Below are 12,100 nucleotides of genomic sequence, written 5' to 3'. Positions count from 1 at the left end.
ATTATGAAAACATTGCTAAGTCTCTTTAGACTGACTTATATTGTAATCATGTTTTTGGTTTAGGCGTTTAGGCTCGTTTCATTGACCAAAAACTAAGGACCTAAACTTGTGATTCTACATAAAACATACTGTTAAGTGTTAAACCTTAATTTTTGGACAACTTTGAAAAAAAAAAGACAAGATACAAACAGAAAGTAATCGTGAAAATGTAAAATACTGATTTCCTATCTGAAATTTTGAACCATACAACTGGTTTTTACACAAACACTTCAAAAGTGAAAGTGTACAAACATCCCATCCAATGGTAACGAATATAGTCTACATATTACTAATAGAACTAGTGTACCCAAAAATGATTTTACCCAAAAGCTATCTAGTTTAAACACAATTTTTCATCTAACACTACCACTAGATCTCTTAACCTTCTTGCTCGCATGAATCTTGGTATAAATCTCCTTAGTTCTGAACGCAAGTCAGAGGTCAAGACCAACTCCAATGATGGATGTAAATGCCATTACAATGAAGACTAAACGGTAACAATGTGCTCCCACGCACGTGTTGCCTCCATCAGGAGTCGGTGTATCTTCAGCATCGTAGAGCAAACCCGCAAGAAGACCAGAAAAAAGGAATGAACCAAGAGGAAAATTAAGTATGAGGATGTTGTACAAGAGTCCGTAGTACTTGAGACCAAAGAGTTCTGAGGCGATTGGTACTGTTATGGCTAACCGGACTCCGTAGCAAGCCCCAACAACAACTGAACCGAAGTAGAGTGAACCGGGTATAGCTAAAGCCATCAGTAGATATCCTACGGCCATGACAACTTGAGATGCTGCGTTCCATAATGGTCTTGGTGTTCCATTTTTTCTATAAAATTGGAAAGGAAAATATCAAACTTACAAGATTTGTCAATGTAATAAAAGTTCTCTTAATAGCCTTTGTCCTAAAAGAAAAAGTACTAAGAGCATAAATATCGCTGGTTTCTAAATAAGGTTTTTGAACTGGGCCTCACTGACGCGTGGGCCCCACTGACGCGTGGGCCCCACTGACGCGTGGGTCCCACAAAAAATTTAAAAAACAGTCCTCAAAATCACGAAATAAAGATTGGTCTTTGGGGAGTTTTTGCACTGTTTGCGGGTCTCACCGACGCGTGGCGACCTGCGATTGGTTTATTTTTTAATATTATTTTTTTTTAGAAAAAAAGATATTCTTAAGGATCTCATTTGGGGTTTTACCGATAATCATGGTCTAAACTATTCAAAATTTCCATGATTTCATGTCAAATAAAATTATAAAAGATCTTTTAATGGTCCCCGGGTACAAGATATTGTACCGGTCCATTATTAGACAAGGAAACTTTTACATAAGGAATTAAATAACTACGTAAATGGAATTTACTTTCATGTCTTATTTTAAAAAATCATCATAAATAAAAGATCATGTAAATGGAAAAATATTTAATTCAGAGTAACTGGAAAAGAAATCAAATATACTTTTCTCTTAAAATGATCATGAGAAGCTTCCAAGTCACGTTAAACAATTAGTTTCTTTCCAATTATCAAATTAGTTTCCATATTTAGACGAATCTTTAGGGTTTAGTGAAGTGACTTACGATAAAGTGCTCGGAGATGGTACCGGAGAGAATCCGACCAAAGAAACCCCAAATGCTCATCATGGAGACAAAGATGGAGACGTCTGTAAAACCAAGCGCAAGCCCTATCTGACCCATGTTGTTCATTACAGCTAAACCAGTTCCTACTCCACACAAAAACGACACAAAAGTCAACGGTCAACGCCGCTTCTAATATGGTGTGGTCTTCTCCAAGCACCGGTCTCCTCTTCTTTATACCTCCTTGATTCTTTTCCTCCTCCTTTAGAAGCGTAGGAGACGGTGGTAACTCATTATCCGCCGCCGCGGCAGCACCAACCACCGTCTCTTCGGCGATCTCCGATCTCAGCAAAGGTTCATCGACTCGTACTTCTACGTCTTCTTCGTTCAGATTTAAACTCCGAACGTAGGCGTGGAAAGGGACGGCGATAGGTGAAGCTAAGAGTATGAGAAGCACGGAGGCGAATGCGACGGAGACAGCTCCGGTTTTGATTCCGATAACGTCGTACGACTGAAGGTACACGGCGACGACAATTGCCACTATGTTGAACACTGCGAAGTAGCGAGACTCTTCGTTTTCCTCGGCGGTGGAAGTAGCCGGAGGGACTTCACGGAGGAAGAAAACCGCCGTGAGACAGACGGCGAAAGGCACGACGGAGAGGAGGACGAGAAAGGAAGCTGGATCGGAGGAGAACAGAGCAGTGCACACCACCGTGAAAATAGCAGTGCTCAAGCCGACGTAGCCTTTGAGAATCCCTGAAACAGGACCACGGTTTCTCCGGAAGTTCCTAATGCACGTTACAAGAACGGCTGTGTTCATCCAGTTGGTGCTGTTTCTTTATTACTATTTAGTCTACTTTTTAATATTCTGTTTTTATTTATTTTTAAACTAAAAATACATATAACAAATTTTGTTGATATAATAAATTATATTTTTTAATTCTCTATAATTTGATATCCACTTTGATATATTTTTTTGTTATATTTTAAAATCTATACTTATACATTACATGTATTCAATTATTGTGTTAAGGATGAGTGATGTGTGGATGTTTGAAAAACATGGATAACTACATGTAGAATATAAGCATGGAACAATATATTTGGATGGGTGTGGAAAGATAAGCATGGACAATGTGTTCGCCATTGAAGGTGGAGCTGGTACTTACAGTGGCAAACCCAGGAAGAAAGTTGTGATTGCTGATTCTGGAGAGATCCCTAAAGACAAATGGGATGAAGAATGATATGACAAAACACACAACCTCCCTCCCTCCCTCCCTCCCTCCCTCCCTCCCTCAAATTCTGAACAACTATGCCAATGTAGTTCACAAACGTTGCAATGAGCACTAGAAATGTTATTGATGATTATTAATAGTAGTTCCCTCCCTCCCTCCCTCCCTCTCTTTATAGTTTCGCAGATGTGATGATCTGAATTCTGAACAACTATGCCAATGTAGTTCACAAACGTTGCAATGAGCACTAGAAATGTTATTGATGATTATTAATAGTAGTTCCCTCCCTTTGCAATGAGCACTAGAAATGTTATTGATGATTATTAATACTTCTTTAATGCCAAATAAGAGAATAAGTAAGGTTCTTTACTGCTTTCGTGTGTGTTTTCCTTCCAACATTTACTTCGAATCTCGTAAAAGTAACCAAAAGGCAGCAGCAATCGCAAACCCCAAACGCGCTCTGTGCCAGAACTGTCTGCGACCGTCTTAACCGCAGAGGAGGTGGAGTTGAAACAGAGCTCAGGAGTGTTTGTTGCGCGATTCAGCATAGTCTCTAAAGGATGCATCATTTCATCCTGTCACCCACCACAAACTGAACTTGTCAAATATCAGTTAACAACAGAAATGGGATGGCCTACTTGCAAATGTTATGCAAGCTCAAGATCAAAATTTCAATCATTCATTAAGGAAGTGATGAAATTATATTAAAAGGTTTCATCTTTCTATTTTCGCTCCTGTTTTCTACATTTCTCAAGTGGTTCTGATAGGTTTCATTTCATCATTCGGTTTTGGTTTCTTGTTTCTTGTTTCTCAGTGGGTTACTGAACTGACAAATATGCTCCTGGTGTTCCCATCATCCTCGTTAGAACCAAGAACATTGAATAAATTAATTACTTACAATAAGTACACCACTAGCCCAAAAGAAATAGAATTTCTGCATCAAACCTGCTTTTATTCTTATGATCTAAAGTAAAGATATAAAGTACAAAACCTACGTCCATCACGATCGCTAATGTTCACGTCAACGTGATTAACGATCTATTTTTTTTTTTACTTTAGTAGATGGTGATTAAAGAAAGCTTTCCAAAAAGAAGACAAATAAAACAAGTTGAAGACAATATTCGTTTTAACGATCTTATTTGTTTTTTTCTTTAATCACAAAAACTTATTATTGTTTTAACTTTATTATTCGTTTTAAGTCAATACTAGGGATTAATCCGCGCTACGCGCGGAACTATATTAATTTTCAAATGTTAATTATCTAATTATTCTTATTGTTTTATAGAAACGGTAATACTAAAATATATTTTTAAGATATTGTTTACTTATTATTTATTTTATTTAACATTTTTCAGATAGATAGTTAATAAACCTTTTCTACTTCTTATATTATATAATTTTTTTATTATTTATTTTTTCTATCTTGTATATTTACTTATACTAATATTACGCTAGAAATTCATTGTAATATTTTTATTTCTTATATTGTACATTAAATTATTGTTTAGTTTTTTATTATTATATTGTATATTTATTTATTCTATTTTTTTATTTTATATTAAATAACAATATTGAGATAATATTTTAACGTAATATTTGTATTTCTTCTACTGAATATTTACTTATTATTTATTTTTTCTTATATTGCATATTTACTTATTCTAACATTACGATAGATGTTTAATGTAATATTTATATTTTCATATTCTATATTTACTGATTATTTATTTTAGTATAAAAAATTTAGATAGATGTTTAATTTAGTTTTTCTATTTCTTATATTGCATATTTACTTATTGTATATTTTTCTTATATTTTATGTTTACTTATTCTAATTTTTTGCTTTTATATTAAATGATAATATTACGATAAATGTTTAATGTAATATTTTTATTTCTTATATTGTATATTTACTTATTATTTATTTCTATATCATACATTTACTTATAAATTTTTTTGGAAATAATAAAAATGTAAAAGTATACATTTTTTAGATAGATATTTAATGTAGTTTTTTAATTTTTTATATTGTATATTTACTTAATCTAATTTTATTACTTTTATATCTAATGGTAATATAATGATAAATGTTTAATGTAATATTTCTGTTTTTATACTGTATATTTATTTATTATTTATTTTAGTATACAATTTTCAGATAGATGTTTAATGTAGTTTTTTATTTCTTGTATATTTATTTATTTTAATATTATGATAGATGTTTAATGTGCTATTTTTATTTCTTATATTGGTTATTTTATATATATTTTTCAGATAGATATTTAGTTTAGTTTTTCCATTTTTATAATTTCTATTTTTTTTCTTATATTGTATATATACATATTCTAATTTTCTTGCTTTATATCAAATTATAATAACATGATAGATGTTTAGTGAAATATTTATATTTCTTATATTATATATTTATATAGTAGTGATTTTTTCTTATATTATTAACTTACTTAGTTTATATTTACTTTAGATGCTTAATGTAATATTTATATTCATATTTACTTACTACTTATTTTACTATACCTTTTTTAGATCGATGTGTAATTTAGTTTTTTCCTGCTTTTATATTGATTTTCAAATGTTATATTATTTATTATAATTTTCTTTCTTTTATATCAAATGATAATATTATAATAGTATTTTAATGTAATATTCACTATTTATTTATTTTATTATACATTTTGCAGATAGATTTTGATGAACTTTTTCTATTTCTTATATTATATATTTATTTATTTATTTTTTCAATATTGTATATTTACTAATTTTAATATTACGTCAGATGGTTTTTGTAATATTTATATTTCTTATATTGTATATTTATTTATTGTTTATTTTTCTTATATTTTATATTTGCTTATTCTTATTTTTTTTATTTTTATATTAAATAGTAATATTAAGATAGATTTAATGTAATATTTATATTTTTTATATTGAATATTTACTTATTATATATTTTTATTTTCCTCATATCAAATGATAATATTACGATAGAAGTTTTATGTAATATTTATGTTTCTGATATTATATATTAACTTATTATTTTTATATTGTGTATTTATTTATATTGTACCACATGGGTTTTTTTGAAAAAAAAGATTTTTATATTTATGTGTCTATGGAAAACACTTGGTTTTTAATATGAAAAATAGATAATTAATTATAAAATATTAAATTCTTATAAATTTAATAATTTCATAAAAAAAACTAATGTAATGTTTACAATTAAACGATAATTCTTTTACATTCTTTTGGATTCCTATTATTGATAGATTAATATCTACCAACTTTATTTTGACTAATGCAGTATTTACATTTTCTACATTGTATATTACTTTTTAATGTAGTATTTTCATTTTTTAAATTGTGTACTTAATTACTATTAATTTTTGTATATAATATATTTACATATTTAAATGAATATTTACATATAATTAATTTTTACATTTTAAAATATATGTCTAATGTAGTATTTTCATTTAAATTTTATTTTTTTATTTACATTTTAAGATAGATGTTTAATGCTTAACGTACCTTTTCCATTTTTTATATTATGTATTTACTTATCAATATTATTTTTCGTATATTATATATTTACATAAAATATATATATTTTACATTTTAAGATAAATGTTTAAGGTTTAATGTACTTTTTCTAATTTTTTTAATTGTGTATTTACATTTTAAGATAAATGTTTAATGATTAATGTACTTTTTATATTTTTTATATTATGTATATACTTATTAATAATATGTATGTATATTATATATTTTTTAAATTATTTACTTATTATTGTATATATAATTTGTAAATTATATATTTATGCATTTAAATCTATATTTACTTATATTTTTGTATGTACTTACTTATTATTACTTTTTGTATATTATATATTTACATATTTAAATGTATATTTATATGTATTTAATTTTTATATTTTAAGATAGATGTCTATTGTAATATTTCCATTCTTTATTTTTTTTATATTTTAAGATAGATGTTTAGTTCTTAATGTAATTTTTTCATTTTTTATATTATGTATTTACTTATTAATATTATTTTAGTATATTATACGCTTACTTAATATCAATATTTTACATTTTAAGATAGATGTTTAAGGTTAAATATACTTTTTCTATTTTTTTAAATTGTGTATTTACATTTTAAGATAAATTTTTAATGCTTAATATATTTTTTATATTTTTTATTATGTATTTACTTATTAATATTACTTTTTGTATATTATATATATTTTTAAATTGTGTATTTACTTATTATTGTATATATAATTCTTATATTATATATTTACATATTTAAATGTATATTTTTTCATTTTTATATTATGTATTTACTTATTAATATTATTTTAGTATATTATATGCTTACTTAATATCAATATTTTACATTTTAAGATAGATGTTTAAGGTTTAATGTACTTTTTCTATTTTTTTAAATTGTGTATTTACATTTTAAGATAAATTTTTAATGCTTAATATATTTTTTATACTTTTTATTATGTATTTACTTATTAATATTATTTTTCGTATATTATATATATTTTTAAATTGTGTATTTACTTATTATTGTATATATAATTCTTATATTATATATTTACATATTTAAATGTATATTTACTTATATTTTCGTATGATTTAACATATATATGGTAATAATGTGTAGTATGGTAATATGATTTAATGTAATAAGGTAATAATATTAGTCATGCCACGTGGCTTCTTTTTGAAGAGGGTCTCTAAAACGACGTGGACGCTCCCTGGAGCCTCGATTAGTCTCTTTTATTAGTATAGATCGTATGATTTAACGTATATATGGTAATAATGTGTAGTATGGTAATATGATTTAATGTAATAAGGTAATAATATTAGTTATGCCACGTGGTTTCTTTTCGAAGAGGGTCTCTAAAACGACGTGGACGTTCCCTGGAACCTCGATTAGTCCTTTTTATTAGTATAGATTTTTTTTATATTATGTATTTACTTATTAATATTATTTTAGTATATTATATGCTTACTTAATATCAATATTTTACATTTTAAGATAGATGTTTAAGGTTTAATGTACTTTTCTATTTTTTTTAAATTGTGTATTTACATTTTAAGATAAATTTTTAATGCTTAATATATTTTTTATATATTTTTTATTATGTATTTACTTATTAATATTATTTTTCGTATATTATATATATTTTTAAATTGTGTATTTATTTATTATTGTATATATAATTCTTATATTATATATTTACATATTTAAATGTATATTTACTTATATTTTCGTATGATATAACGTATATATGGTAATAATGTGTAGTATGGTAATATGATTTATTGCAATAAGGTAATAATATTAGTCATGTCAGGTGGCTTCTTTTCGAAGAGGGTCTCTAAAACGATGTGGACGCTCTCTGGATCCTCGATTAGTCCATTTTATTAATATAGATTTTGTTTTCTCAAGTAAGTTGTTTGCTACATCCCCATATTATCAATTTATTACGGACAAATCTCCGAAATAGCACATTTCTAAGTTTATGTCACAAAAATAGCCTCAAAAACTAAAATGACCAAAATAACATTTTATCTTTTGAAAAATTTAAATTTTTTTATTTTTCAAAATTTGAAATCTTATCCCAAAATCCGACTCCCCAACTCTAAACCCTAAACCCTAAACTCTAAACCCTAAACCCTAAACTCTGAACTCTAAATCCTAAATCTTAAATCTCACACCTTAACTCTAAACCCTAATGTCTAAATTAATTTACCATTGAGGTATAAGTGTATATTTATCTCTTTTGATAAAATATTAAGTGCTATTTTAGTCATTTTTATTTTTAGAGACTATATTTATGACAAAAACTTTTTTAGTGTTATCTTAATCATTTTCTCATTTATTATAATGATAACATAATTTTGACAAATAAAAAATGATGATAATACAAGTCTACTTAATTATTTAAATATAGAAGATGCTGAGCCAATCACGTTCATATTTTTGTAATTAAACTTTTTAAGAATAAAAAAAGAAAAAGAGAATCTCTTTTCAACTCGAAATCGCGATCGTACATCCATGTCTTTTAGCCGACCACTTGAGTGATGACAACTGTATTGTAAAAGCTACTATATAATCAACGGTCCCCCTTTCTCTCTCCCCCCTTCCCATCATCATCCATCACTCTCATCTCAATTTTGGAATCTTAGGGTTTATCTCTCTTCTCAATAACTGATCGAATTCCACCTCGGGTTGTTGTGAAATTAGGGTTTTGATTGATTCGGGAGCTCGAGATTTCACGGGTTTTAGCTAGAAAGTGTCGATTTTTAGGGGTTTTCTTGGATCTAATTGCTCGAATTGTTGTGAAATTAGGGTTTTGATCGATTCGGAAGCTGGAGATTTAACTGGTTTAGCCCGAAAGTATTATTGATTTTTAGGGCTTTTCTACAATCTCTCTTCTCAATTACAGATCGAATTGCTGTGAAATCAGAGTTTTGAGAGTTTCACTGGTTTAGCTAGAAAGTACCGACCTTGGTGTGCTCTGTCAATGGAAGACGGCGAGCTCGAGTTCTCGAACCAGGAAGTATTTTCAACTTCCGACATGAATGGGTTACCTCTTACAAACTGTTCCATGGATACTTTCTTCGACGAGCTTCTCATGGATTCCAACGCAGCTTGCACCCACACACACACCTGTAACCCCACGGGTCCTGAGAACGCCCACACTCACACCTGCTTCCACGTCCACACCAAGATCCTCCCAGAGGACAGCGACGAGAAGGTCTCCACCGACGATACAGCCGAGTCCTGCGGGAAGAAGGGAGATAATAAGAGGCCTTTGGGGAACAGAGAAGCCGTTAGAAAGTATAGAGAGAAGAAGAAGGCTAAGGCCGCTTCCTTGGAGGACGAGGTTGCTAGGCTAACGGCTGTGAATCACCAGCTTGTGAAGAGGCTGCAGAGTCAGGGGGCCTTGGAAGCTGAGGTCTCGAGGCTCAAGTGCTTGCTTGTGGATTTGAGAGGGAGGATTGATGGGGAGATTGGGTCTTTTCCTTACCAGAAACCTAATGTTCCTTCTTTCTCACACATGTTGATGAATCCTTGTAACGTGGAGTGTGGTGATGAGGTTTATTGCCTTCAGGATGGGTTTGGAGGGAGTAGCCAAGGAGGTGTGTCGATCAATGATGGTTGTGGTTTTGATCAGTTACAACAGTGCGTGGCTAATCAGAACTTAGTTGGCAATGGAAACGGATCATTTAACAGCAGTGCCAATGCATCTGCCTCCAATAAGAGAAAAGGTAGAGACTCTTCTCCATTTAGTTTAGTTTTTTTTGGGTAACTGTGAAACTCTGAGATAGTTTGTCGATCAATGATTCATTTGGTGGGCTTCATTATTTGTTTCTTTGCTGTTGCTTCATAGAATTAGTATGACTCGTTGACTCATGCTTTTTTTTGTTTGCTCTTCATTTTAGGTGGGCATAAAGCAGCTTGAACCACCATCAAGCTTGTATCATCTATTTACACCTGGATAGATATTTCATATTTATATTCCAAATAAGTTGTAGAGTTCAGCTGCATCATCAGTTTCACTCAGGTTCCTTTTGCTTTTTTGGATCTCTTTTCCTTCCATTGTATTATTTTCTTGTTGAGTTTTGCGGTGCAAGAAGGATGATTTGTTAATACAAACTGTGGTCCTGCCTTTTGTTTCTAAGTTGATTGATATTATGTCTGTGTATGACGAGTAGCAATTGTTTTATCTGCTGAATGGTGTTGGTGTGGTGTTTCATTATAAAAGTTTCACTTCCTGAGGTCTCCTACCTTATATGCAACTAAAATGAAAAAAAAAAAGCTATACTTAGGGATTCTTGAATCTTATTGATTAATAATACCCAGACTAGGTATTAAGGTAGAGATTACTTGCCATTCAGCATCATGTTGCTTGATGAAGAACAAGAGTGACTAAGATTTTGAGTGACCTGTGTTGTCCTCAATCTTACTGTAAGGTTGCAATGTTCTCACAAGAATGTGATCACAGATTGCTTAACAAAAGATATCTTGATGTCATGTAGAGTCTTTTCTTTTCACTTGAAATAAATCTCAAAATTTAGGATTTTGCAATAGGAATCATAGCATACAGCCATAACGTTGTATATATAGATTGGCTCAAATAAGTTAACAGCAGTTAAAAAAGTGGTAGACGCCTTCTGGCGGACCTAAAGCTACTCGCCCTTTTGTTTTTTTGCTAAATATGTAAATATCATTTCAAGAAATGAACAAAAGGAGCTACAATGAGTATTGAGAAATTGTAAAACCTAAAAAAGGAGCTACTCGCCCTTTAACTCATACACATGCATTGCATTCAAAATCTTATCATCGGCAGTAGCTGAAACATCCCAGAGGCAGATTTTCAAACCTTGTGAGCCCACTCAAACGATAACCTTCCTAGAAAGGAGCTCCAAGCCAATCCATAACCTTCTTGTTCATGTCCCATTAGGCCTTCGCGTACAAGGATGTTTTGATCTTCTGCAAGAAAATGCTCTGCCGTTTATTTTACGCACACACGGCATGCACTGTCTTTCACGATAACATGTTGATACGAAAGTTTTAGCTGACAAATAAAAATTTGTATTGGACTATTCGTTGGGAGGCCCAGCTTTGGAAAATAAAGACTTTACATGCATAGTTCTAGTAATTTAGGCATTCATCCTTGTCACCATCCATTTATTTTTGTATACATTTAGATATCTTACGATACCAAAAGAGGGATATGAGCTCTAATAAGACTATCCACGTCAGCATGGAAAATCACCCAATCAGAAACATTTATTTGACCACCATTTAAAAAAATCGGGCCATTCATATGGGTTTCTAAATTTCGAGATAGCCCAGCCTTTTACTTCCAAGTTTGATCGTCTCTGACCTTTACACTTCATCTTCATCGTTTCAACTCTCTGAAATTCACCGTTACCACGATCACTCTAAGTGATTCAATATGTTATTTACTCTCTTCTTTATGATTTCGTTTCACCTCATTTGTTTCTCTTCCTATATCACTACAAGAAAACATCGGTATTCTGACGGACATTCCGACGGAAAATGAAATCCTCGGAATTTTCCGAGGAATTTTCGAGGAAATTCCGAGAAAACCCAAAATTTGGGTTTCCTCGGAATTTCCTCGGAATATACCGACGGAATTCCGAGGAAACATCAATCCGTCGGAATATTCCGAGGAAATTCCGACGAACTAGT

General features: G+C 30.2%; 2 protein-coding genes across 2 annotated transcripts; one reads left to right on the top strand and one right to left on the bottom strand.

The window, feature by feature from the left end:
- Positions 1-195: 195 nt before the first annotated feature.
- Positions 196-2,443, bottom strand: LOC125583438. The gene is made up of 2 exons (XM_048750368.1): positions 1,610-2,443; positions 196-864 (listed from the first exon to the last, which is right to left on the bottom strand). Exons 1-2 carry the CDS (start codon positions 2,424-2,426, stop codon positions 806-808), a joined length of 876 nt encoding a protein of 291 aa, XP_048606325.1. The 5' UTR covers positions 2,427-2,443; the 3' UTR covers positions 196-805.
- Positions 2,444-9,011: 6,568 nt separating this feature from the next.
- On the top strand, positions 9,012-10,607 carry BNAC03G65600D (basic leucine zipper 19). The gene is made up of 2 exons (XM_013862538.3): positions 9,012-10,149; positions 10,324-10,607. The coding sequence occupies exons 1-2, from the start codon at positions 9,402-9,404 to the stop codon at positions 10,341-10,343; spliced, it is 768 nt and encodes a 255-aa protein (XP_013717992.1). The 5' UTR covers positions 9,012-9,401; the 3' UTR covers positions 10,344-10,607.
- The last annotated feature ends 1,493 nt before the right edge of the window (positions 10,608-12,100 follow it).

This window comes from Brassica napus, chromosome C3 (assembly GCF_020379485.1).
Source record: "Brassica napus cultivar Da-Ae chromosome C3, Da-Ae, whole genome shotgun sequence".
In the NCBI taxonomy this organism is placed as follows: domain Eukaryota; kingdom Viridiplantae; phylum Streptophyta; class Magnoliopsida; order Brassicales; family Brassicaceae; genus Brassica; species Brassica napus.
The sequence above is the reverse complement of the archived record's forward strand: the minus strand, read 5'-3'. Positions and strand labels throughout refer to the sequence as shown.

Excerpts from the sequence above, each read along its gene's own strand:
- LOC125583438 (XM_048750368.1), bottom strand. The coding sequence starts at position 2,426 with ATGAACACAGCCGTTCTTGTAACGTGCATTAGGAACTTCCGGAGAAAC. Across the intron at positions 865-1,609 it reads CCATCTCCGAGCACTTTATC|AAAAAATGGAACACCAAGAC; the intron begins GTAAGTCACTTC and ends CCAATTTTATAG.
- BNAC03G65600D (XM_013862538.3), top strand. The coding sequence starts at position 9,402 with ATGGAAGACGGCGAGCTCGAGTTCTCGAACCAGGAAGTATTTTCAACT. Across the intron at positions 10,150-10,323 it reads TGCCTCCAATAAGAGAAAAG|GTGGGCATAAAGCAGCTTGA; the intron begins GTAGAGACTCTT and ends TCTTCATTTTAG.